Below are 27284 nucleotides of genomic sequence, written 5' to 3'. Positions count from 1 at the left end.
GGGAGTCTGACCCTGCAAGCATGGGGAGAGTCAGGGGCACACTGACCTTGAGTCAGGTTGGGCAGCTGCCTAAAACCCAGGACAGAACATAGGGTCTTGAAGACCATGGTAAGGATTTGGAGAAACTCAATAATTTTGTGCTCAGTGAGATATCTTAGGCTGGATCCAGTGTTGCTGACATGGGGTCTATGCATTCAAAGGGGGCACCTGTGGGAGAGTTTGAGAATCCCCCCAAATCATACTTTAAACATGTACCTAGGTGGTCTGGTAGTCTGGAGGGGGAGTCCTCACCTGTTACCTGCTTAAGATTTTAGAATGAATCTGAAATTATAGGATTTAAGGATTTAATATTTCTCAGTATTGTGTAGCAGATCAGGAGGAGATTCTGTCTTCGCAGCAGACCCTCTCAGGCCTGCTTAGAGAGCATGACACCCTGGTGGGAGGGTGGTCTGAGGCCCCTTGGGGTGATGGTGAATTGCATTGTTCTGGGGGAGATTCCAGATCTCCAGGGTGCCATAGAGATCAGCCCTTCCCTCCGAGTGGCCTTAATGTGGGTGTCACAACTCCCAACCCATAGGCCAGGAAGGTAATGAAATGTAAATTGGCCTGGTATAGGGCAGTGGGTGTGGGGGTGGCCTTAGGTAACTTGGAAAGCCTATATGCTGCCTAAAACCCAGGTGGGGGACTAGATTCTGCTGGGAACCTATTAGAGACCTGCCTCCAGTGGGTCAGTTCTAAGCAAGACCACAGGCACCTGCTGGCATCAGCTTTGCACGCCTGCTTCCCAGGTGCTGAAGTGGGTAGAGTCAGCAGTCCAGGCCACCAAGGTGCATCTGCTGTCCACGGACCACAAGGAAGAGGGCGAGCATACGTGGAAAATTCCCTTTGACCCCAGCCTGAAGGAGGTCACCATCTCCCTGAGCGGTCCGGGGCCTCAGATCGAAGTCCGCGACCCACTGGGTATGTGCAGTACCGGCCTCATCTTTGACCCCGAGACTGGGCTAGGAGTCCAGGATGGGGTAAAGAGAGAGACCCAGGGTGGCAGGGGGTTTGGACACAAGGCTCCAGGAACAAGGAGGGAGGGGGGATGCCACGTGGAGGGCAGAGAGGGTGCCTGTGGTGGGTGAGGAGGCAGGGAGGCTGTTAGCAGCCAAGTGAGGGGAATTAAGATAACCACAGTCCCTGGGATGTGAGGCTCATGTGTGGTCTTCCCCATGTTCTCAGCGGATCCCTACAGTGGCCTAGCAGGTCAGTCGGGGCAAGAATTAGTGGCACGCCATTGAGACTCTGGAAGGTGGAGTGACTTGTCCAGGTCACCCAGGGTCAGTGTGATTTGGACCCAGCCACCCGGCCTCATGGTGCTCCGAGGATGTCACGAGTTCCCGGGTCTAGAGGCGAGGTGTTCAACCCCCACCTGCGGGTGGATGAGGGTGGCGTGCAGAATGAGGTGAAGGGCCGAGCACCACCAAAGGTCTCTTGTCAGTTACTTTGGGAAGCCTAAGGCTGGTGTTTGGAGGGCCCTGCGCTCCTGGGGACAGGCTGGGGCCTCTGTCATGGCCAGAAAAGGATCGGGGACTGAGAAATCCTTGGGGGCTCCACAGGGAGGATCCTACAGAAGGATGAGGGCCTCAACGTGCTTCTCAACATCCCTGACTCCGCCAAGGTTGTGGCCTTTAAGCCTGAGCATCCTGGGCTATGGGCCATCAAGGTAAGGGGCCCTGGTGCCCAGGGAGGGGGACCGGTTTCACCAAGCCAAGACCCTGTCTCCCTCCTGCCTGTCCTGGGGAGCTGGGGCCCTGGGAAGCTGAGGGCTGGAGCATGGGTGGTGATGGGGACATATCAATAGAAGCAAAGGGTCAAGAACAGAGGAGGAGTATTCTGCTTTGTAGCCGTGAGAGGAAGTAGAGTGGTTTGGGGTTAGTTAGGGAACTTTTAAGAAAGAGTTGGAGAAACAGCTTGAGTGTCCAGAGGTGGGTGACCAAGCCAGCTTGAGGTTCAGAAACCTATTCTGTGAAGAATGAACAAAGGAAGCAAGGGTGACCTTGGGGGAAGGATGGCTTAGAGGGATATGCCTGGCAGGGGGAGGTGGGCCTGCTCTAATCTGCAAGGTGCTGGAGGCCAGGGACCGGGGGTAGGTTGGGCTCCTGGCAGAGGGTCCTGGGATGGGTCAGGCTGCTGCCTTGGAAGGATGTGAGCTCCTGGCTGGTTGAGCAAACGTTTATGGAGCACCTCCTAGGTGCTGGGCCCTGAGCTAGTTGTGGATGGTACTGACAAAGGGGCAATATTGACCCTGCCTTTCGAACTCTTGAGTATTTTTTTTTTAAGATTTTTATTCATTTTTTGTCAGAAAGAGGGAGAACACACAAGCAGGGGGAGCGGCAGGCAGAGGGAGAAGCAGGTTCCCTGCTGAGCAGGGAGCCCGATGCGGGACTCGATCCCAGGACCTGGAGATCATGACCCAAGCCGAAGGCAGACACGCCCAACTGACTGTGCCACCCAGGCGTCCCAACTCTGAGCATTTTTGAGCCAAGAGCTCTAATGCCAGTGGGGAAGGCAAGGCGGGGATTAGACATGCAGGGGAACAGACGGGGCTGTGGGTGTTTGGGGGGGTGGCTGGAAAGGCAAAGCAGTTTCCAGAGTCCCGCTCAGGACAGAGCCATAGCTGGGGCCTCTTCTACTGCATTTGGGAGCATAGCGCTGGGCCCCCAGAGAGCAGGGAAGTTGCCCACGTGTCTGCAAAGGTGGGAGAACTGCAGCTGCGGGTACCGGAGGCAGGTCAGGGTGGCCACCTTCTGCCCTGGAGCTGGAGTTGGGTGCGCTGGAGCTGGAGTCGGGCACCCTGGTGATGGGGTCTGGGTCTGTGCTAGGTCTATAGCAGTGGTCGCCATTCAGTGAGGATCACAGGTGTCAGCAACATCGACTTCCGAGCCGGCTTCTCCACTCAGCCCTCTCTGGACCTCAACCACACCATTGAGTGGCCCCTGCAAGGTACAGTGCTCCTGACCCTGGGGGTGATGCAGAGCTGCTTTCTGGAGAGATGGGGCTTGCCTTTTGGAAGTGGGGGGGGCAGGCCCTAAGTGTGTGGCTAGAATGGGCCCTGTGCAGGCTGGGTGGGGGTTGGGAGCCTAGGGGGATGTTGGAGTTAGAGGCACAAGGTCGATTTTCTGGTTAGAAGCCGCCCACTGGGATCTGGGGTTGCCTGTGTGCCTCATCATGGTTCCATCTGGAGAAGGCTGGGCTCCAGAGCAGGCAGGGGCTTTTGGCTTAGGTTGCGAGAGCTTCATGCCAGAAAATGCCATCTGGTGGCCAGGTCAGGGGTCCCAATTTATGGTTTGGGAAGTATGATCACTCACCAGGGGCCCTTCAGAGGATTTTGCTGGGGCCAGCTCAGAAGGGAGATGGGGAGGGACCTAGACCAGGTCAGGCTAACTCCAGATCACTGACTGGTGACCAAAATGGTAGATACCAGATCCTTAGAGCTTTTGAATGTGCATTTCCTCTAATCTTTGTCATCCTCGTCAGCCCTGGTTGGTTCTCTGCCAGGACTAGCGGTAACATCTTCAAAGCGAAAGGGGGCCGCTTGCTTATTTAGTGCTTGTTTTTCCCAGTAGTAGGAAGGGGGAGAGGTAGGGAAACTTCTAGAGCCAGGAGAGAAAAGAAATCCTAAATGCAGCGCTTGAAAACTGAAGGGTCCCTAGGGCCAGTCCCCAGTGGAAGAGGGTGAAGGGGGGGCCACATGTGATCTTCTTTGGTTTCTGCTTTTGAGAAAGAGGTGGGTCCAAGACATTTTTAAAAAAAAGGAGAGAAACAGCAGGGCGATTGCAAGTGATAAATAGCATTTGGCCCTTGGCTTCACTGAAGGGGCATCAGGGAGTGGGGTAGTGGTTGCCCCACCACAGGGAGCGTGCCCTTGGCTGATTGTTGCAACATGGGAATGGGGCCCAGCACTGACACACATTCTTTTTCAAAGGAATCTGGACTTCCAGATTTTTATGTGCCCTTTCCAGATTGTTCCATGTTTCTTCAAAGATTTTAAGGCATTTGATGGATCATACCAACCACACCCTCTGTTTCCTGGTTTATGTTCTCTAAGGAAAAAAATAATAACTGTTTGAAAAGGGAAAGACCTGAGTGACATTCCCAAATCAACTAAGGGAATTATGAAACCTAACTCCAATTTTACGTTTTCTGGAATAGTGTGAAAAGTCCATTTCTAATAAAACAAAAGGAAAATCAAAGGAAAGCTGAACAGAAGAGAGAGGATGAACAGGAGCCAGAGTTCCCAAACTAGCGTGTGTCTCACCTAGGCTGGTCCCAGAGCCTACCTGATGCAATTCCAGAGTTAATGGGGGGGGGCGGGTTAAGGTGCAGAGAAATGCCCTCTCCCAGTTCTACTCCATGTGAGCCCAAGTCTGCAGACTGGAGGTGTTGCAGCCGTGGGAAGCCGTGGTTTGGATGGACAGTGGTGTTTCAGGACCACGGACAGTAGCAGGACCCCTCTCTATCCACCCCCAGCATTAGGTGGCACAGGGAACAGAAGGTGAGCAAGCCGGTAAGAGGGCCAAGCAGGCTGGGTCCCTGACTGTGGTCTGAGGGCCCCTGCTTGGAGAGGATCGTGGAGCCCAGAACAGACGCTGGGATCTTCTTCCTCCCCCTTCCCTCTGCAGGGGTGCCCATCTCCCTGGTGATCAACTCCACGGGCCTGCAGGCACCTGGCCACCTGGACTCGGTGGAGCTCTCACACAGTTCAGGGCGGTCCCTCCTGACTTTGCCCACGAGGCCCCTCTCGAATGGATCCACGCATCAGCTGTGGGGCGGACCGCCTTTCCACGCCCCCCAGGAGCGCTTCTACCTCAAGGTGAAGGGCAAAGACCACGAGGGGAATCCCCTGCTCCGTGTCTCTGGAGTTTCCTACAGTGGGGTGGTCCCAGGTGAGTGAGTGGCTCTTACTGCTCCCAGCTCCCTGGCTCACTTGGAGACCCATTTCTTCCTGGAAGCCTTCCCTGATTAGATGAGATGAGGAAATGTTCATTAAACTTCTATGAGCAGCACACTGCAATGCATCGTGCTAAATACTGAGGTGCTTTAGATGTAGCAGTCAGGTCAAGGATTTAGTACCAAGCCATCCATCTATCCACCTACCCACGCATCCACTCACCCATTCATCTGTCCACCCACCCACTCATTGATGCAAACATCCATCCATTCATCTGCCTATTCATCCATCCACCCACTTACTTGTCCATGCATCTATCCATCCGCCCAAATATCCATCCACCCACCCACTCATGCATGCATGCATCCATCCAAATATCCATCTAGCATTCATTTTTGTGTTCGTCACGGTGCTAGGCACTGTAGGCACAGCGGGGGGCAGGGCAGTGAATGTGGGTGTCCTCTTCCATAATCATAATCATGGTAATACTAGTCATTGTCTTGAGCACCTCTCATGGGACAGTCCTGAGCCAGGCACCTGCCATACAGTAGCTCACTGAGTGCTTATAGTACTTCTGAGGTGTGTCCCCACTTTACAGATGAAGAAGCTCAGGCTACCCATCTCACAGAGTTGCCCTGAGGGTTCCATAAGCTAATACACATAACAAGACATCTCTTGGGTACCCTGAGGCTGTGCCCAGGATGTGGGCTTTGTGGGCCAGGGCCCCCATATGTAGCAGCCGCTGTTACTCTCATGTCATTGTGGGCACAGGTCATTTTATGGTCCTATCTTTGGTCATGTGTGGCTTTTTGCCTGTTCCCTTGTGTCCCTGAGGTCTCCCATCCAGGTCAGAAGCTTCCAGAGCGCAGGGCTGAGTCTTTGGCTCTCCCGCTCTGCCTCTGGTCCTAGCCTGGGGTATCTGAGTTCACTGGCCGGCAGCCTCCTTGTTGGGCTTTGTTCCCTCCTCCTTCTCACTACCCCCTTTCCCATGGCAGTGGCCTGGGGGGAGCTCACAGAGATGGATGTCACTGACACCCAACATCTTCTTTGCTGGGGATCTCTTGACAAGGAGCAGACTCCTCTGTCTACTTCAAGTAGGGGTGCAAGGAGGCCACCAAGGTGCCCATGGTGAGGTGAAGGACTTTGAGAACCCAAGTGGGGCAGGGTGGGGGTGCTGGGGACCCCCTTCTCTCAGCCTCCTGGTCTCCACTCCCCTGCTGTGGTCCCTGGGCTCCTTGTCCCTTGGCTTTTATAACCCCGAGGAGGAATTTTCAGGAAGGAGTTCCAGCAGGGGCAATAGCAACCTCTGTTTCTCTCTCTTGGTCTTTCAGATGAATCTGAGGGTTTGGAGTTAAGCTCTGGCTTTTGGTCTTCACCTCAGCTCTAGATGAAAGTGTGTGTGTGTGTGTGTGTGTGTGTGTGTGTGTGTTGTGTTGGCAGGGCAGGGAGAAGGGAGGTGGCTTGGAGTTTTCCTTCCTTCCCCACCTTCTAGGTCTGGGAAGCTGGGAGTTTGGCCTCGAGCAGGAGGCTCTGGGTTTGGAGACATGGGCGGGTGGCAGGGCTGGGCCTCGGGTCCCTGGGCCCATTGAGCTCATGGAGGACGGAGCCTGAGCTGGCCTTGCAGAGGCTTCCAGTGTGTGTGGGTGAGCGGTGGCTGCTTTGCACACAGCTGAGGACGTGGCTGGATAGTCCGACATCCCTCTCCCCTGGGATGTGGCAGGGAGCCTGCAGCATGATGTCACCCGCCGCCCGCCCACCCTCAGCTCTGGGCTCGGAGGACGTCTGGTGCATTGTCTCACCCACGGAGCATCTCTGGTGGGGATGCAGGGTGTGGGGGGGGGGCAGGACGAGAGTTGAGCCTACGCCCGCGATCCCCCAGCGAGGCCCTGATGGCAGTCACTGACCCCATGGGGGTGTTCTCAGACCTTCCCACTGAAGCGATTCCAATAGCCAAGGAGAGAGAACGTGTCACCCCAAGACCAGGGATAGGCAGGGGAGGGTGTCTCCCGGGGGCCCCACGGGGCTCATCACAAACTGTGAGATGTCATTGAAGTCTCTTATTTTATCTCAAAAATGCGTGTGAACTTTGCGTTCACAGCCATACTCCAGCTTTGCTTATTTTTAAATATAAAAAAAGGCTTTCTTCCAACATCCTTGAGTGAGACTGACCCTCCAGGCAGATGAGACGTCTGGAAGCGCGGAGAGCCCAATCTGGGGAGCATTTCGTCAGATCTCTGGACTGGTCCGACTTCTACGTCCTGGACAGTGGAGAAAGCAGGGGCGCAGACTGGTCCGTCTCGGCTGGTCTTCCCACAAACCACAGAAACAGCAGGAGCTTGTCCCGAGGGGGCTTGCCGTGCCGTGTGCACGTGCCCTGCCTCTCACCAACTCCCCAGACAGCATGGAGACGTCAGTACCAGGATTAAGCCCAGTTTATAGAGGTGGAAACTGAGCTGGCAGGGGCAAAGCGACCTCTTCTTGGTGACCGCTGGATGGCAGGGCCAGGGATGGAATCCTGGCTCATCCCTGCACTCTCTGCATCGCTGACAAGGGCGGGCTGTGGGGGGCGGCAGGGAAGGATCCTCACTGCTGGGCCTTGCCTACAGGTGCCCCTCTGGTCAGCATGCCCCCCAGGATCCATGGCTACCTGCACCAGCCCCTGCTGGTCTCCTGCTCTGTGCACAGCACCCTGCCCTTCCGGCTACAGCTGCGGCGGAACGGAGCCAGGCTGGGCGAGGAGAGGCACTTGCAGTGAGTGGGTGCTGGCCACCCAGTGTCCCCAACCCCGGCAGTCTGAGGGGAGTGGGTGGCGGGAGAAGGACCTTTGGTCTCGATCATAATGTCCTCCTGGGCACCTCACAGCATGGCCCGGGATGGGGGAGGGTGTTCCCCAAAGCTCCCACCGCTGCTGGGTCATCACCCTGTGAAGGAGCTGTGGGCCTCCCCAGCTTCTGGAACACTCATCCCATGCAGGGCCCAGCTCCTGAGGTTAGGGCAGGAAGGACCATCTGAGACCCTCCCCCTCATGCATGAAAGTCTAGGGCTCAGAGAGGGAAAGGGACTTGCTCAGAGTCACACAGCATGTTGTAAAATTTGCATGTCCTTGGCGGTAAGGAGAGTCAGACAGCCTCTCCGAGAGGATTTGTTCCCTCTGGGCAGGGTTTAGGGACTGGGAGAGGCTGGGGGACCCTGGCTGGGGTCAGGGGGATTGTGTGTCTCCAGCTGTTCTGGGTTTGCAGGGTGTCGGGAAACAGCAGCTGGGAGATCCCACGGGCCTCCAAGACCGAGGAAGGGGTGTATGAGTGCATGGCTGTCAGCAGGGCTGGGACCGGACGAGCAAAGGCCCAGATTGTTGTCACAGGTCTGTCCTTTCGGCCTGTCCTCGTATGCCCTCCCCCCCCTTCCTGATTTTTCCCTTTAGGGTTTGCCCCCAGGGCATCTCCATCTGGGGGGGGCACATGCCAGCCAGCTGCCGGGGATTGTCCATTTCCCAGAGTCCACTGCCCACACTGCCACCTGCCCCCTGGCGCGCCGTTTGGGCTGTCACCCAGGAGCGGCCTGTGGATCTCAGATGGAGGAAGGTTGAGGAGCCCGGCTAGGGTCATGCCCTCCTCCCCTAGGCCCTTCCAGGGGCCACTGTCCATCCGGAAGTCCCCCTCCCTTAATGCCTCCAGGTCCCTGCCAGGATAGCACCATCCAGCTCAGGAAGGTTGGAGACGTCACAGGCCGTCTAGAAATGAAATCGGCTCCGTTTTTTAAATCAGGAATCTAAACTGTCTTGAAGAGAAGAAAAGGAGCCCAAGGAACATGGAAAGATTAGCCAGTCTGCAGCCTCTAATCTCACACAGACTGCCATGCTCCTTGCAGGAAGGCTGGCGGGAGTACAGACGGACAAAAGAAGATTTGGATAACCTGTGGTCTTATTCTAGAGACAACCTCCATAGCATTTTTTCAAGAAGACTTATTTATTTATTCTAGAGAAAAAGAGTGAGTGAGCGTGGGATTGAGGGGGAGAGGCAAAGGGGGAGAGAGAGTCCCAAGCAGACTCCCCTCTTGGGGCTCGATCTCACAACCCTGAGGTCATGACCTGAGCCGAAATTAAGAGTCGGACACTTAACCGCCGTGAGCCACCCAGGCGCGCCATGGTTTTACTTTTTATAAATGATAGGGACAGGAAAAGGGAACAGCATAAGGAAACGCACACGCCCATTCCTTAGACTTACTAATCGCTAAAATTTTGCCATATTTGCTTTCTCACTCTCTGGCTAGACTATTTTAAACGAAATTGTAGGCATCCTGACATTTCAGTATTTATCACTCTCTCTCTCTTTTTTTTTTTAGAAAGTACATTTTCCCATATAGTAAAAATGGTATGATCACACCTAATAAAATGAATGATAATACCTTAATGCTATTTAATTTGGCTGCAGTCAGATTTTCTCATTTGCCCCAGAATGTTACTTCTGGCTGGTTTCTGCAGTATCATTTTTCGGGGCTGTGAAGTTCACATGCTCTTTGTGACAGCAGGTCATTGGCACGTGTAGCTTGTGTGGACCCAGCTTTTTCCCTGCGAGCGCTCGGGCCCACATCCATGGTTAGATGGTCTCTGATCTGATCACTTACCCCTTTTTTCCCTGTCAAGAGAGTGGTTTTCTTAGCTCTTCCCTCGTTTGGGGCAGTGGCCTCTGTGGTACATTTTGGCTGTGAGGATCCTCCTGCGATCTGCACAGAGAATAGCTTCGTACTCACTACTGTTTCCCTCTCGAGGGTGGTTTCCGAGGCTGTGTTCCCCAGGGTGGAGTTCCTGGCTCACAGGGTGAGAAGAGTAGTGGGGGTCTTGGTCCGTGTTGCACTTGGCTGTCGTGTGCAAAGCACGCAGGTGCCACGCAGCCCTCGCCAGGGGTGTGATGGTGGTGGGGAAGTGGGGGGACGTGGGGGGAATGGGCCCTCCTCCCGGGGTGGCGCTGGCCTGGGATGGTGAGCAGATGCTTCTCCACTACTCTGACGGACGACGTGTCCTCAAGGATCCCGTGCGGGACGCTGGAGTTAGGACGTCCCCAGCGCCGGCAGGATGGCCCCCTCTCTGTGTCCGCCCCCTCCCAGTCTCCTCTGTTTTTTTTCCTTCAGACCCTCCGCCGCAGCTAGTCCCTGCCCCCAACATCACCGTGTCCCCAGGGGAGACTGCCGTCCTGGCCTGCCAGGTCCTGAGTGATGTCCCCTACAACCTGACGTGGATCCGGGACTGGCGAGTCCTGTCGGCCTTGCCGGGCAGAGTCGCCCAGCTGGCCGACCTCTCCCTGGAGGTCAGCGACATTATCCCCAGTGACGGTGGGCGGTACCAGTGCATGGCCAGCAACGCCAATGGGGTCACCAGGGCATCCATCTGGCTCCTGGTGAGAGGTGAGGCTCTGCCTTCCACTGCTGTCTGTGCTTCCAGGTGAACACACTCCCTAGTGCTCCTCCCCAGAGCCCATTGATCCGTGCCTCTGCCCAAGCATCACGTCGGGCAGGCAACATTAGTCCTGTGTCTTCTGAATTTTCAGAGAACGAGAATTCTGTAGCCTCCTAGCCTAAGTTTAGTGGTTCTCCCTGTTGGAAAGTTCACCCTAATATCTAACCTAAATTTCTGCTGCTGTAGGCCAAGGCGATTTCATTGTGTCCTATTGATTTCCCATGCCGTGGAGCACCTCCGTTGCCCCTCTCCCCCCCGCCGCCCCAATATGTAGGGCAGGAGTGGAATCCAGGAAACTTCTGGAAGTCCAGAGATCAGATGTGCTTGGCAGGTGCTGGGTGGCATTGACCAGATGGGGTCGGGGGAGGCAGTGGAAAGAGCCCCCACCTGGGAGTCTTAGGACCTGGAGGTCACCTCGGGTCTACCCAGGGTTTAGGCGGATCTTTCTCTCTGGGCTGCTATTTCCCCAAGTGTGAAAATGAGCCCTATCGGGACAACTGTTCTCTCTTGTGCCAGCAACTCTTGGTTGGTTGCCTGGAGTGTGCTGAGAAGAATTCCGAGGCCATGTCTAGGTTCTGCCGTATCTGTTAGCTTTGTCTGCCACTGATACTGGAGGGCCCTGTTTACCTTTTCTAGGTGAGTTGGCCTGGTGAGGTCTGTTGGAGGCCAACAAGCCTATTGTGCTGTGAATAGAACCTAGGTTTGGGGCCAGTGCTCGGGCAGGCCTTGGGGTCCACTCAGGGTCACTGGAGGTGAGAGTTGCCCCCGGCCCTGGCATCTGCCTATTTGCCTGAGCCTCTCCAAGATGCTCAGCCTGGAGCAGAACCCGCGGGGGCATTAGGAAATCCACTTTGTGTGGCCTGGGCAGCTGCCTGGTCAACCCCAGCTCCCAGGAAAGCCACTCCCTGGGGATTCAGGCCCTACATCTGGCCCTTCTGCGACTTTGGGGATGGAGAGGAGGCTGGGGCTGGGCACCTGGAACGGCATGGCTGCCCTGACAGGCTCTTCCCCACCTGTCCACTCTTTATACCGCAGAGGCCCCCCAGGTCAGCATCCACACCCGGTCCCAGCACTTCTCCCAGGGTATGGAGGTGAGCGTCAGCTGCTCAGCCTCTGGGTACCCCACACCCCACATCTCCTGGAGCCGTGGGGGTCATGCTCTGCAAGAGGACAGCAGGTGAGGGGCCCAGGGCCAGGTGAATAAGGACTCCCGGGGGATGCCTCTGGGCCTCCATCTTTTTACCTGTAAACGGGTTGGCGGCGGGCAGGGGGTGGCACGGGGAGAGGGAAGCATTTGTGGGAGCTATAGTTCCAGAATCCAGTAGACCTGTGCTTGAATCCTGCCCCTGCCATTCAGGCTGTGTGACCTTGGGCAAGTCGCTTTTACCTCTCTGAACCTCATGCGTTAACAAGGACAATCTATGTAAAGCTCTGAGCACACAGCCAGGCACAGAGCAAGCAGTCAGTAGAAAATGGCGATCACTAGGGATGCTATTAATTAGTTTGTTGTTGATGATGACTGAGGTAGTCCTCGGGTGACCGGACCTCGTTGGCCCCTTGGCCATTGAACATGTTGTTTTATGGCCTGACTCCAGAATCCATGTAGATGCCCAGGGAACCCTGATCATTCAGGGAGTGGCCCCAGAGGATGCTGGGAATTACAGCTGCCAGGCTGTGAATGAGGTCGGCACAGACGAAGAGGTGGTCACCCTCTACTATACAGGTACCTGGGCCCCGGGCATCTCAGAAGAGCCTCCCTTCTCTCTCTCCCTCCCTCCTTCCCATCCACAAATACTTGTTGAGCATCTGCCGTGTGCCAGGCCCTGGGCATACAGCAGTGAACACATGGTCCCTGCCCGGGGGGAGCTCATATTCTGATGGGGAGGCACAGAAGAAGCATGCAGACGGATAAGGGGGCTTTCGGAGTGTGCTAGGGGAGCAGTATGATGTGCCGGTGGGGACGGGAGGGACACGCTGGTACACACGGGACGGCCCAAGGCCTCCACGAGGCGGGGACGCTTGCCAGAGATGAGAATGGGAAAGGGACCCGGTGAGGCAAAGGCCCTGAGGTCAGAGTGAAGTCTGGGGTGCTCAGGAGGTGACAAGAAGGCTGGTGTGGAGAGGATGGGCGAGAGTCAGGGACGGGGACAGGGGACGGATGGGCAGCCCATGCAGGGCATTTAGGACCTTTAGGGTTTCAGCTTTTTTTTTTTTTTTCCTTGAGAGAGAGCAGAAGCAGGGGCAGGGGCAGAGGCAGAGGGAGAAGCAGACTCCCCGCTGAGCAGGGAACCCAACTGGGGGCTCAAGCCCAGAACCCTGAGATCATGACCCAAGCCGAAGGGAGCCGCTTAACCGAATGAGCCACCCAGGCGCCCCAGGTTTCGGCAAATTCAATGAGAAACGGATGTGTGTGGGGTGGATTGGTTCCAGGAGTGACTGGCTTTCATTCGAGGTCCTGGGTCAGAAACTTTTAAGAAAACCAACAGTGGCTAGATCTTTCTGGGGTGACGGTCCCTGACTGGTGGGGGGGTAGGGAGGAGGCAGGAGGTGCAGCTCCTTCCCTGTCCTCGCCCCCCCCCCCCCCCCCCACCGTGAGAGGCTGCACTGTTGACCTAGGGAGTCTGTGCGCGGGTCCCAAGCTCCCCTTCTGCTCCCACGCAGATCCACCGTCCGTCTCGGCAGTAAATGCGGTGGTGCTGGCCGCCGTCGGGGACCAGGCCGTGCTGGTGTGTGAGGTGTCTGGGGTGCCCCCACCCCGGGTCATCTGGTATCGAGGTACGTCAGGTGGGAGAGGGGCCTGGGGAACTGTCCCTCCTGGGGCCCCTGGAGGATCAGCTTTCCGGAATGGTCATGGGGGGTGGGGGGGAGTGGCACTGCGAATGGGGTGTCTGGGAGGGCTGGTCCGTTCTAGCAGCACCCCCTCCCCCAGCTGAGCATCCATGCAGCTCAGTGGTGAGGAGCAGGATTTAGAGTAGACTTAGATTTGAATTCTAGCTCCCCTGGGTGACAGTGGGCAGGTGACCTGGCATTGCTGAGCCTGCTTCCTTATCTGGGAAATGGCGAACATCAGATAGGTTAGTTGTGTGAGGATGAGATGAGTTCCCATAAGTAAAGTGTTTAGAACAAGCCTGGCATGTGGGCTGGGCACGGTGTTCTTTTTTTTAAGATTTTATGTACTTGAGAGAGAGCGCAAGAGCGAGGGAGAGCATGAACAGGGAGGAGCGGCAGAGGGAGAGGGAGAAGAGCAGACTCCCCGCTGAGCAGGGAGCCTGACGCGGGACTCGATCCCAGGACCCTGAGATCCTGACCTGAGCCGAAGGCAGATGCTTCACCGACTGAGCCACCCAGGCGCCCCTGGGTTCGGTGTTCTTAGTGATGGTGATGCGGTTAATCTAAGAAATAGGGACCGGTAGTACCAGGCCTGTTCTGAGGCTCTTTTGAGTCAATGGGTACGGAGGGTCTTCCCAGTGACGGACTCCGAGCTGAAGTTTGGCTGATGGGAGTGTTCTGGAGCCCTCAGCAGGGGCTGCTCCTGTCTTTCCAGGAGTAGAATCCTAGCTCCCTCCCAAGGGTCAGCCCTCACCCATGTTGCCCTCTCCCACCTGGACGGGCTCTGTCATTCATGGCACCCGTCTGCCAGCTTGTCAGAGCCCACCTTGACTTTGACACAGGCAGAAGCAGCTCAAGAGTGTGAGCATTTTGTGCCAGGCCACCCCTGGATGGCAGAGGCCCCGGGGCTCCTGACTTGGTGCTCGAGTCTCTGCTGTTCTGGCCGAGAGCCTGGCCCGGGAACACTTTTTAAAAGGGCCTCTCTCAGTGGAATATTATTCAGACTGGAAAAGAGGTGGAATTCATTTTTTTTTTAAAGATTTTATTTATTTATTTGAGAGAGAGAGAGAACGAGAGATAGAAAGCACGAGAGGGAAGAGGGTCAGAGGGAGAAGCAGACTCCCTGCTGAGCAGGAAGCCCGATGCGGGACTCGATCCCGGGACTCCAGGATCACGACCTGAGCCGAAGGCAGTCGCTTAACCAACTGAGCCACCCAGGCACCCAAGAGGTGGAATTCAAATTGTACAGCAGTGTAAATACAGTTAACACCCCTGAACTGTGCTCTTGAAAATGGTTGAGATGGTAAATCTTGTTCTGTGATTTTTACCACAATTAAAATGTTTTGTCGTTTGAAAACAAGGGGTGAAATTCTGAGAACAACACGGATGAGCCTGGGGGACATGATGCGGAGTGAAATCAGCCAGACACGGAAGGACAAATACGCTATGATTACACTTACCTGAGGGACCTAGACGAGGCAGATGTGTAGGGACAGAAAGGAAAAGACTGGGCACCAGGGGCTGGGTGTGGGGGGTGGGGGGGGGGGGTCAGTGTTTACCGGGGACAGAGTTTCAGTTTGGGAAGATGAGAAAGTTCTGGAGACGGATGGAGGGGATGGTTACACACTAATGTGAATGTATTTGATGCCACTGAATCGGACACTCAAAATGATTAAGGTGGTCAGGTTTTGTGTTATGTATATTTTATCACAATAAAAACAATAAAAATAAAAAATTATATTAAAATGTAGAAAGTAGGTCGGGATCAGGGGAGCCTGGGTGTAGACCACAGGCAGGAGAAAAGAGGGAGGCCTGCCTGGGGTCAGGTGTGAGAGAGGCAGCCGTGGCTGGGGTGTGCTCATCCCAGCGTGACCTCAGTCTGGAACTGGAACAGAGGATGGGGACCCAGCAGGGAGGCCCAGGCAAGGAGTCTGTGGGTGCTGAGCCTGTCGCAAGTAGGGGGACAGGCTGGGCCTCACTCCTGGTCAGCAGAGAGGCTCAGGGAAAGCCCCCCCGCAGGGCTGGAGCTAGGAGTCCTGACTTAAAAAATTTTTTTTCCAATTGTTGTAAAATACAAATAACAAACTTTACATCTTAACCCTTTTTAGGGATACAGCTCAGTAGTATTAAGTACATTCGCACTGTTGAATAACTGTTACCACCATCCGTTTCCAGAACTCTGTTCCTCTTACAAAACTGAAACTCTGTCCCTGTTAAATAATGGGGGTCCTGGCTTTTGGGGAAGGACCATGCCCCACTTGGGCCCTCCCAGGCTCCAGCCCAATGCAGTTACAGGAGCCTGAGGGTCAGGAAGGCTCAGCAGCCTGGTAACCCAGCCTCCGTGACCACTGCGGGCACCCGCCTGATGCTTTCCCATCTTTGGTGCAGGGGGTCTTGAAATGATTCTGGCCCCTGAGGGCTCCAGCTCTGGGACGCTGCGGATCCCAGCAGCTCGGGAGAGGGATGCTGGCATCTACACCTGCCGAGCTGTCAATGAGGTGGGCGATGCCTCCGCAGAGATCCGGCTGGAGGTTGGACGTGAGTGTACACCTTGTCCCCACCTGCCCCCTCCCCCTTTGCCCTGCCTCTGAGCAGGGAGGAGGGAACTCTACCGTAGAGAACGCCAGTGTGGAATCTGTATCATGTGCATCCGGAGCACGTGGGACCAAGGACACAGTGCCTCTTGCTGTATGACAAATTGCCCCAAAACTTTGTGGCTTAAACAGTAAGCATTTATTTGGTTGCAGTTCTGGAGGGCCAGGGTTTGGGAGTCGCTTGGCTCCCAAAGTGGGTGGTTGTGGCTCAGAGGTTCTCACGGGATTGCAGTTAATGCTTCAACCGGGGCTGCATCATCTGAAGGCTTGACTGGGGCTGGAGGAGCCAGTCTGGATTCACTCACGTGGCTGTTGGCAGGACGCCTCAGTTCGTTCCCCATGTGGGCGTCTCTAGAAGGCTTCTCCTGACGTGGATTCCCATGAGCAAGAGAGCTGAGGGAGGGAGAGAGCGAGAGAGAGAGGGAGAGAGAGGGAGAGAGAAGACAAGAGAGAGAGAAAAGAGAGAGGGAGGGAGAGGGAAAGAGAGAGAATCCCACAAGGAAGCTGCAGTCTTTATAACCAGCCGGTCCTGGAAGTGACATACTGTCACTTCTACTGTATTCTCTTGGTCACACAGACCAACCCTGGTACACGATAGGTGGGAGGGGCTGCTCAAGTGTGTGCATCCCAGGAGGCCACCTTGGAGGCTGCCTACCACAGAGACAGTTTGGTTCAAGCTTGGGCATGGGCATCCCTGAGATCTGGGTTCCCGTCTTGTCTCCATCATTTACCATCTATGTGCTTTGGTTGAGTCATTGACCCTTAGTTTTCCTATCTGTAAAATGGGGTTGCCAGGAGGGTTCGGTGAGATCAGGCATATAATGCTTAGCATAGGGTTTGGCCCATCTCGAGTGCTTAATAAACAGATGGGTGATTATCCCCTCTTTACAGATGGGGAGTCTGGGTTCTTCTGTGGCTGGTACATGGCCTTGGCTGTGACTGTCATGACGTCTGAATTCCAGACCTGCACCCTGGGCCCTGGGGATTGCTCAAAAGTTGTGGGCACAGCTCCTCGGCATGCTGGGCCAACACGAACTGGGCTCTGAGGGGTTTGCCGTGGCCACGGTGGGAAGGCCAGGTGCTGGGAGTCCCGGGGAAGCACAGAGAATCAACAATGTGCTTGTCGAGGCTGGGTGGGATGGCCAAGGGGCTCCCCAAGGACAGTGGGGGGCCCTGGGTGGAGCAGGCCTTGTGAGTAAAAGGTTCTGGCCCCGAGGACGATGGTGCCATGTCAGGGTTGGATTCTCCCAGGCTTGGGGTACCCTTAGCCATCAGTTGTTGGTTCTGTCACTCCTTCCTCCCTTGCACGGTCACCAGGTGGCCAGGCCCTGTGCCGGGGACAAAACAGCAGGCGAGACTTGGCATCCGCCTTCGTGTTGCTCTTGGTGTCAAGGAGAGAGACGGCAAACACACAAGTGGGACACTCAGGGTAGTGAGCGTTTGCAAGTGGTATCCATGGGGAGCTGTTGGTGCCCCGAGAAGGAGTCCAACAGACACTGGGGGCTGGGAAGGCTTCCTGGAGGAGGTGATGTCTGAGATGAACCCAGAAGCCATCAAGCAGGTGATGAGCTCGGGAGCAGTGTTCCAGGCGAAGGGAGCAGCATGTGCAGATCTCCCCACAGCAGGAGAAGCGAGCCAGGGAGTGAGACTGAGCCAGGGCCGAGGGGCACCCAGGAGGCTGCTACCTGCTGTGGGTCATGCTTGGCCTCAGGAGCCTGGCACCATTTGGGCTTGGTCCTGCGGGGGTGGTGGGAGTTTTTAGGGTGGAGAGTGATGTGCTTCGATGTTCCCTGTAGAGAGTGCACTACGTGGCTCGCTCTCAGGTAGGGTGGGGTGGGTGTGGAAAGGTGCAGGCTTAGAGCCTGATAACAATAAAACATATAAGCCAGGATATCTATGAAATTTGCCAGGCACCAGGGCCATCTCTAAGCATGTTTCATGTACTCACATGTAAACCTCTCAACATCTCTTTGAGGTGGGTTCTGTCATTATCTCCTGTGTAGGTGGGGAACCCGAGGCACAGAGAGGTTAAGTGACTTGCCCAAGGTCACACAGCTGGTGAGGGGCAGAGCTGAGATCTGAACCCAGGGTCCAGGCCTTTAGCCCCTGGACTTCATCGTGACGCTCAGCAGCAGGGTGAGCTTGGACCTTGCTTCCCCACTCTGAGCCTCGGGTTCCTCGTCAGCCAAATGTCTCTAGGATGTTGCAGGAGTGCAAGGTAAGACTGGCCTGGGGCCTGAGGGGTTCTGATCAACGTCACTGTCATTGTTAATAGTCAGTAGGTTCTGGGTGAGCGGAGAGGGTGCTCCAGCCAGGGCTGCACTTGGCGTTGTCACAGACAATCATCCTTTGCTCCGTGTCTGATTTCTTTTCAGCAGTGCCTTATTGCTCTGGGGTCCAGGCTGACATGCCCTCCTGGTCCTATTCCTTCACCTGTCAGCGATGGACCTTAGGGCGGGTTCCCCATGTCAGAGAAGGAGACGGCTGGCATCCCAGGGGCAGGCTTCTTGGCCACTGGTGGCCTTCGGCCTTGAGGTCGGGGAAGGGGTAGACGGTGGCCAAGCACCTGTGTGTCTGAAGAGAGCCGACCTGGCAGCAGTGGTGGGAAATCGAATTTCCTGCCCATCTGGGTGGCAGCTGTGGCCCGGCCTTCCTAGCCAGGCCGGCAGAGCCTTCCAGGGCGGGGAGCGGCTGGGCGCTGTGCCCAACTCCTGCTGTTGAGCTGGGAACCGGCTTCCCGGCCGCGTCTGGGAAGGAGGGTGGCGAGTGCCAGTGTTGGTGGCCCCGCCCACAGGGCATCTTTGCATCACCTGTGGGCCTGGCATCTCGAAGACTGGATGGTACCCAGACTCCACTGCTTCTTTGGCCAAGTTATTGACCTCCCTGAGCCTTCCTCCTTTCCTCGTCAGTGAAAAGGGAGGAAAGTAATAGAGCTTTGCTCATAGGGTCCTTGAGAGATTTAATGAGAGAACGGGCTTCGCTCGGGGCTTGAATGGAATAGATACTCAACACTCTGGCCGCCCCGGGCCCAGGAAGGTGGCGAGATTCATCACATGGCTGGTGACTGGCCTCACAGCAGGCATGCCTGCCCCAAGTTCAGCGCCCTTTCTGTTCCCTGAGACCAGCTGCTCTGAGCTAAGTTATCTGCACCTGCTGGATTCTCACTCAGGAGGAGAGGATGCTCATTCCTCTGTTTCCTCATTTCTGTTCCTGCCTTCTGTTCCCGCCGTGGGAGTCCCAGGTTGCCGGGTAGATGAGCAGGGGAGAAGAGCTTATGCTTTGGGAAGTGCAGAGACCCCTGGCCAATCTAGGGGAGCAGGAGAGAAGAAGCTTTGGCTTTTCCATCAGGCACAGTGGGCACGAACCCAGGGCCTGGGATAGGTCCAGGGCCCCAGGACAATGCTCTGATTCTAATTTCTTTTAAAATCAGAAGGAAACAAATGGATGACAACAAGTAGATGAAAATGAATCCAGCCTGGATTGTCTGCCTTTATGTCAATGCGGTGATGAAATAGAATTGTTAATATATTTTTTTTAAAGATTTAATTCATTCATTTGAGAGAGAGTGCACAAGACGGGGGAGGATCAGAGGGAGAAGCAGACTCCCCGCCGAGCAGGGCGCCCGAACCGGGACTCGATCCCAGGACCCTGGGAGCATGACCTGAGCCGAAGGCAGCTGCTCAACCGACTGAGCCACCCAGGCGCCCCAAATTGTTAATATTTTTCTAAGGAGGAAGAGGCCCATGAGAGTGCACCGGCGGCTGCAGCCTGGGCCCAGTTGCAGGAACCTTCCCAGGAGGGGGCTGTGGAAGCCATTCCCCCCAGGGACAGACACCCTGACATTCTCTCTGAACACAGGGCCAGTTTACGGTCCCTCCCTGGGTTACTGCAGGGGTCACCTGGGAGTCCGTGAGGAGGGGGCCTGAGGACAGAGGTAGCTGAACCTCTGATGAGTCTCTGGGAAGGGCACTGGGTTGGGAGCCCAGCCCCCACCGACATGCTGCAAGACTCGAGGCCGGCCCTGCCCCTGCCCCTGCCCCCAGCCTCAGTTTCCCATCTGCAAATGAGGGGAGCAAAGGGCCTTCAGCTCTGGCATATGAGGATTCTGGGGTCCTGCCTTATTTGGGGGCTCTGGTGAGGACTGGGGTGGGGGGGTTGGCTGTGCCGGAGGCTGAGTCAGTTTTCTGGGTGGGATCTGAGTCTGGGATTTGGCTGCTTCAGGATTCCCCCCAAAGAGAGGACAGAAGAGGTGGGTGCGGCTCTGGCTGAAATAGCAGCCAAGTTGCTCCCGAGGACCCCGGGGGGACACAGGGGTGCGGTGGGTGGGGGCCTGGGCCTTAGCAACAGCCAGACCTAAGCTCTGAGCCCACCTCTGCCGTTGACTTCAAGCTGTGCCCTTGGGCCCCCTCCTAAATCTCTCTTAAGCCTCAGTTTCCTCACCTGTAAAATGGGGTTGATGAAATTGTTGTTTCTTAAAAGCACCGTCACCTTGCCTGTCCTTTAGTAGGCATTCCAGATGCTACCCTCTGTACGTGTTATTTGCTAACTATCATAAGCTGGTTGTCCCTTTTTTGGGGGGACGTTTCAGGACCCGGAGGACAATGGGGAAGAGTGTGCTTTGTTGTGTGCCAGAGTCTGGAGACAAAGCTGGGCTGTTCGGGGGTGAAGGAGGTCAAGAAGCAGGTCTGGCTGGACGGAGCGGGTGAAGGCAGGCTCTGGGGGAATCTGGCCCCGGGCTCAGCTCTGCCCAGCGAGTGGGGGATGGCAAAGTCGTGCCTCCCGGGGCCAGGGCTCTGCGGGAGCAATGATCCTATCTGAGGCGAGCCCGGAGTGGAGGCTGTCTGGGATTCTGGGTCTCGGCAGCTGCCAGGCCCCAATAAGGAAGAGAGGCGTGCGGGTGGTGTCTGAGGCTGGGTCCAAGACTGTTGGGTCCTCCTTGCAGTAATTTTCCAAGTTGTGTTTATATCTCCTTGGAACATCCCTAATCCCCAAGCCAGGAGGGAAATTTGATGTCATGATTTGGATGGATGGGGGAGATTTCTGGACGGAGGTGGACAGACCAAAGGGGTGGAGGATTTTCCATGGTGTTGGATGCCACAGGTTAAAAAAAGGCTAGGGGACCTTCCCGGTCATAGGTCTGGGGACAAGGACCTGAGAACCGTGCCCATAAGCTGCAGGGACAGGGCCTGGACCCATCTGGAATCGGGCCGTCTCCTGGCCTGCCGAAGGGTAGAAAGGATCATGACTTTATGTTTTTGGGAAACAACTTATTTTCTCCTGATTATAAATATAAGACAGTGCTTCGAAAAAAGTTTACAAGAAACACTACAAACTGTTAACAGTGGTGACCCTGGGGAAGGGCATGAGATTTGGGGCGTGTGGAGTAAAAATTGGGGGAAGTGTATTCTTGTGTATTACTGGAGTTTTAACTCCCGTGAGCAGGGCAGTCCTTGTTTGGCACTGTTGTCCTGGTGCCCTGATTAGTATGTTCCAGTGTTCCATTTGGACCTTCAAGTGTAAGGTCACCTTATTTATAGTAAGCATGTTTTCATTTTGTGGTGGAGTTTTATATACTCCTTACAAAAAATATTAGCAAACAGAGATGTAGAGAGGAGAGTGAAGATGACCATTCATCTCTCCACAGATTTGGCTCTTTGGGGATCCGGATAGTTTGTTGCCCAAGTTCAGGCCACCTGCCAGAGGAGGGTGGAAGAGGGCGAGAGATGGGAGGGTCTCTGAGGTAGCTGGGCTCCTGTGGCTGGAGCTTGCCTTGCCACGCCTCAGACGTGGGCTTCCCGGGAGGTGTTGCTGCCAGGAACAGGCCTGTTGCCTTCCCCTGCACGGTGAGGCCCGGCGAGGCCCCCCGTGACCCCACGCGGGGGTATGAGGCGTGGCGGCAGCTTTGTCCCGCCAAAGGCCGCTCCCTCTGCCTCATCCCCAAGAGCTCCCCAGGCCTGGACCAAGCCAAGCTCAGGTTGGCCCTGGAGCCCTGGATATGAGTCAGCCCCAGGTTCATGAGGGTGAGGCTGGGAGAAATGGAACCTTCCAGCAGTGGGAGGGGAGGCGGGCGGCATAAACAAGCCTCTGGGGGCACGGTGTGTTCAGCCACCAGGCACGGCTGACTGGTCCTCTCGCTGCAGATGCGCCCCAGCTGATGGAGCTGCCCCGGGACGTCACTGTGGAGCTGGGGAGGAGTGCCCTCCTGGCATGCCGGGCCATGGGCCGCCCGCCTCCGGTGGTCACCTGGCGCCGTGGAGATGGCCAGCCACTGGGGCCCAGGCGGGGCAGCAGGACCGGGCAGCCCAGTTCGGGCGTGCTGTTCTTTGAAAGTAAGACACTGGGGCTGGGGGAGGGTGGGCAAGGGAGACAGCATGGCTTCTGATATTCTCAGCCCCCAGGCCGGGTGGCTCAGAGCAGAGCCTTGACCCCTGGCGTTGACCGTGGGTAGGGTTGATGCAGGGTCGTATTTTGGCTGGCTAACCCTGGTCAAGTCATTCTCCTACTCTGAACCCAAGACAGTAATGATAAGGACAAAACCTACCACTTGGGTTTACTAACAGGCTGCCCGGGGGGGTTGCTGTGTGCGTAATTGCACATAAAACGCCCAGCGTGGTTCTTGACCCGTGTGGAGTGTTCTATGTGTTAACCATTGCCATTATCACGGCCACCACCATCACTACGACGACCGCTTGCTCTGTGCGGGGCCGGATACCGGGCACCGTGTTTACATCAGCGAGCCTACCCCATCACGCCACAAGGCACAGGGATTCATAAACGTTCCCCATTCTGCAGATGAGCGCTGAGGCCTTCCCACCCTTCCGAGGCCTGGCTGCTTCCCCCAGCCCTCCTACCTCACCTCTGCAGGACCCGGCTGCCTGCCCCTGGGGGGCTGGAGCTGGGGTGAGCCCGGGCAGTCACGCCTGCCTCTTTCTGCCTCTCAGGTGTGGTCCCTGAAGATCAGGCCCCGTATGTCTGTGAAGCTCAAAATGTGTTTGGGAAGGTCCAGGCAGCGGCCCAGCTCGTCGTGACCGGACATGGTTCGCTGGTGGATCCAGGGGAGGAGGGTTTGGTGGGGAGGTCGGGCCCCTCCCCCCCCGTGGGACCCCCCCCCCCCAGTGGCCGCCCACGCTCTGGGACGGATGTGTCCGTGCCAGGTTCTCCAAGAGGAGCATCCGGATCCCAGGAAGTGCGCCCTTGGACCCTGGAGGAGCCCCTGTTCTGACGCTTCCACTGGTTCCCTGGGGAGGAGAGGGGGTGACGACCCACGGGAATCTGTGTGACGCATACCATCCCCTGTCCCCACAGCCCCACCACAGATCGCCAGCAGCGCCTCCACTGTCCGGGTGCTGGAGAGGCAGCCGGTGTCCCTGCCCTGCATCATCCTGGCTGGGAGGCCCTTCCCGGAGAGGCGCTGGCTCAAGGCCGGCCTGCCCGTGAGTGCTGGCTCTCTGGGGATGCCTGGGGGTGGAGGGGCTGTCGTGTGTCCCCCTCGGCCTCCGCTTGGCTGTTCGCTTGTTTGGGGATGTGCTCTTCCTTCCTCCCTCTCTTTTCTGACTCTTTCCAGAAATTTCTCTGATAAATGCACTGATAGCATCTGCCGCCCTCCCGAGGCCAGCGCAGGACCGTGTGGCTGCTGGTCCCCTGGAGAGCCTCAGGAGGACCTTGTGCTCCGCTAGTGCTGAGGCTGGGGAGCGGAGACAGTGCTTTCATCACCCCCCCACCCCCGACAGTTCTGGGGCAGAGACGCGGCCCGTTAGTACCTGCCCTGACTACATAGCTGGGCACACGGTGGCTGCTTGCTTTCTCCACTCATATTGATTTGGTTTTCTTTATTTTCTTCCATTTCTCCTCTCGTGGCCGCATCTTCTTTGCCCCCCCCCCAACTTTTGCGCCTTGTCCTCAGACATCCTGGGGTCCTTGTGCCCTCGAGGCCATAGGGAAGTGCTGTCCCTCCTGCAGATGGGCAGACCCTGGACACCTAGGGAGGTAACGACCGTGTGGTTGTCTCTCTGTTCCTGCTGTCCTGCTCCCAGACCCTGGTGCGGGGCAGACAGGGTCCTGCCCCTGGAGCGCGTGGGCTTTGCAGAGGCTGATCATGCTGACGACTCACTCTGCAGCCTGTGTGATTGGACATGACCCCGAGGAGGCCCCTGCCTGGGGGTGTGGGCTGCAGCGGTGAGGAGCCTTCCTGAGTAGGATCGGATGGGCAGGTGCAGAAGGAGTGGCCCTGGGCCTTGTCGAGGCCAGGACAGGGAGTGGCTGGAGATGCGGAGTCTGTTTTAACTCAGTGGGGACGCTGGGTGGACCCCTGCCTGTTGGGCCGCCGCGTGCCACGAGCAGAAACCCCCTCAAGCTTGCTCAGCCCCAAAGGGCCTGGTCTTGAGATGGTGCAGGAGCAGCTTCTAGAACCTGAGTGCAGGGTGTGAGGCTAGGCTCACGGGACAGGGCCGAGGAGGCCGAAAGAGGCCTCAGGCCTGGTGGAAAGGTTCTTCAGAGGACCCCTCACCAAAGATGGGCTGACTAGACATCTTTACAGAGGTTACCCCAGGCCCCATTCTGGACCAGTGCTTCCTGCCCCACCCTGGGTCCCCATGCGTACACATCTGGGCAGCCACCAGGAGCCACTGTCTCTGCTTCTCTCTCTGGGACCACATCTGATGTGGCCACACGTCTGTTCTACTCTGTTTTCCCCCCAGGAGTTTGTCCCTCCTCTCTGCAGCTTCGGTGTGGAAGGGCCTTGGAGCCCCAGCCCCTGCTCAGTAAAGGCTCTGGCCCCAACCCTGCATTCTTGGGAGAGGCTCCCATCGGCCCACTGGGGTCAGGCAGCTTGCCCCAGCCCAGCTGGCTGTGGGGAGAGTGGGGTCAAGGACCCCTAGACCTGCTGGTCTGCAGGGTGGAGGAGTCTCAGGGAAGGGGAGGGGTTCTCCAAAGCCCTAGCTTCTCAGTCCAGACTGCTCCCCACTGGCCCGGCAGGCAGTGTGCTTTTCCAGAACGCTCTTTCTCAGCTGGCTCCACGTAGGGCCGCAGTTCAAACTGGGGCTCCCTCACCCTCACCAGCTCCCACCTGGCAGCCGGCATTCCGTCCGAGCAGATGGCAGCCTCCACCTTGACCGGGCGCTGCAGGAGGACGCAGGGAGGTATAGCTGTGTGGTCAGCAACACGGCTGGCTCTCAGCACAGGGACGTGGAGCTGGTTGTCCAGGGTGAGTCCCGGGGTGGGGGGGGGTAGGGGTGTGGGGTGTGATAGGATGGGGAAGGTGCAGGGGGAGAACTTGATCTTCAGTACTTCTGTTTAAAAAAATTGTACAAATAGTACATTTTCATGGTAGGAAAATTCGAGGTGAGACAAGTAAAACACAATACAGAAGCTAAGGAGAACCAGACAATTTTACATGTTGGTGTGTATCTTTCACATGTTATACACATGTGAGCTTTACACATGTGCATTTATACACTATATATGTAATGAGTTATGTGTAACTTAAATTGTATATAACTTTACCTTGTATGTAAATAATTTTTACATAATATATACATTCTTTATATAAATTGCATATAAGTTATGTTTCTATATTTCTTTTTTTTTTAAGATTTTATTTATTTATTTGACAGAGAGAGACACAGCGAGAGAGGGAACACAAGCAGGGGGAGTGGGAGAGGGAGAAGCAGGCTTCCCGCTGAGCAGGGAGCCCGATGCAGGACTCGATCCCAGGACCCTGGGATCATGACCTGAGCCGAAGGCAGATGCTTAGTGACTGAGCCACCCAGGCGCCCTACATATCTGTATTTCTATCCATATTTCTATAAATCCTTTATATATACGTACACAGAAATACTTAAAAGCCAAACTGGGACCACACTGAATTATTGTCCTACAACCTGGGTATTTCCCTTGACAGGAGATTCTGAATATTTTCTGTGAATAAATACTCAGAAGGCTCGGTTTAAGACGATGTGTTTGGATGAGCCATGAGCCTCTCACCTGCCCCCTCTTGTCGGGTTGCTCCCCAAGCATGGACACCTTTGCCCACGTGTGCGATTCTTTCCTTCGGATAAACCCATTCATGTAGAATTGACTTTTGACTGACAGAAATCACACATTTTTAGGGCTTTTTGTATATTTTACCCAATTACACTCACTCCCACAGGGTTGGAGAGCCCGTATTCCCTTCACCCACGCGACCAGCTACCACCGTTCTTTTTAGCATAAGACAAGAAGTTTAAGTTTGGTTATATTTTGTCATTTACCAAGTATGTTAATGTCCCGTTTTTTTTTTTTTCACTTGTTTCATAAAACCCCCAAGGATGAGCAGGAAGGACATTGTTACCCATTTTCTAGAGGAAAACCAAAGTTCAGAAGGAGGCGGGGTCTAGAACGCGTCTCACCTCCTCAGAACTCCCGACTAATAACGTGATCAAAGGCTGGGCATGCCCAGACCTCTGTGAGGTTCTGTGTAGGTTTCACTTAAATTTCATACCAACTCAAGATGTGGGGTTTAAAAGACTCCCTGTTCTGAAATGACAGCTCAGAGAGGCATGTCACTGGGCAGGATCTCGGGATCAGCAAAGGCTACCCCATGCAGCACAGCCTCCTTTGAAGGGCTGGCGCTGGCTCTTGGCTCACTTCATTTCCATCAACAGTAGTAATGACTTGCGGGCTTTGGCCACCTGAGAGAATCCAGAAGGGCATTTTCTCCCTGACGGGTCTCAGCGTTACTGGCAGAGCCCTTGGCTTCTCCCGACTGGTCCACACCCGTTTTCTCCTCCCCCGCAAATCTGGATGGTGCCCAGAATGGATTTGGCACTTGTTTTCAAGTTCACTGTGTTCTGTGAACACTCTTTGCTGCCATTTCTCATCTGTCCATCCCTGGAGAGTAGGCAGGGAATTGGGGTTAAGGAGCTTTTTTGCTGATGAAGGAATACGGGTACTAAAAGATTAAGTGGTTTAATCAAAGTCCCAGAGCAAAGAAATGGCACAGCTGGTTTCCAGGTGCAGGCTGCCCTCCGCCCGGGGCGTGAGTCTATAGAAGTGTGGCTGTTGATACTTCTATGCCACTTGTATTCTTTCGTTGAAATAGTTTGGTTTTTTTAAAATTGTGGTCAAATATACATAACATAATACTTACCATTTTAACCATTTTAAAGCCTACGGTTCAGTGGCATGAAGCACATTCACATTGCTATACAACCACCACCATCCAGCTCCAGAACTTTCTTTTCTTTCTTTTTTTTTTTTTAAGATTTTTATTTATTTATTTGACACACAGAGAGAGAGAGACAGTGAGAGAGGGAACACAAGCAGGGGGAGTGGAGAGGGAGAAGCAGGCTCCCCGCAGAGCAGGGAGCCCGATGTGGGGCTCGATCCCAGGACCCTGGGATCATGACCTGAGCTGAAGGCAGATGCTTAACGACTGAGCCACCCAGGTGCCCAGCTCCAGAACTTTCTCATCCTCCCAAAATGAAGCTCTGTCCCC

General features: G+C 55.6%; 1 protein-coding gene across 1 annotated transcript in view; it reads left to right on the top strand.

The window, feature by feature from the left end:
* HMCN2 (hemicentin 2) overlaps positions 1-27284 on the top strand; it is a 148242-nt gene that overhangs the window by 27136 nt on the left and 93822 nt on the right. Inside the window, exons 5-19 of the mRNA XM_025888527.2 lie at positions 789-960; positions 1602-1708; positions 2868-2988; positions 4668-4931; positions 7543-7687; positions 8176-8297; positions 10064-10336; positions 11424-11565; positions 11984-12111; positions 13050-13163; positions 15606-15755; positions 21952-22140; positions 22753-22848; positions 23117-23244; positions 24869-25013. Of these exons, the coding sequence (XP_025744312.1) occupies positions 789-960; positions 1602-1708; positions 2868-2988; positions 4668-4931; positions 7543-7687; positions 8176-8297; positions 10064-10336; positions 11424-11565; positions 11984-12111; positions 13050-13163; positions 15606-15755; positions 21952-22140; positions 22753-22848; positions 23117-23244; positions 24869-25013 (2296 nt within the window). The remainder of the gene's footprint in view (positions 1-788; positions 961-1601; positions 1709-2867; positions 2989-4667; positions 4932-7542; positions 7688-8175; positions 8298-10063; positions 10337-11423; positions 11566-11983; positions 12112-13049; positions 13164-15605; positions 15756-21951; positions 22141-22752; positions 22849-23116; positions 23245-24868; positions 25014-27284) is intronic.

This window comes from Callorhinus ursinus, unplaced genomic scaffold, assembly GCF_003265705.2.
Source record: "Callorhinus ursinus isolate GAN/ISIS: 27379988/994484 unplaced genomic scaffold, GSC_fseal_2.0 scaffold24, whole genome shotgun sequence".
Lineage (NCBI taxonomy): Eukaryota > Metazoa > Chordata > Mammalia > Carnivora > Otariidae > Callorhinus > Callorhinus ursinus.
This window is presented reverse-complemented; position numbering and strand designations above follow the sequence as displayed.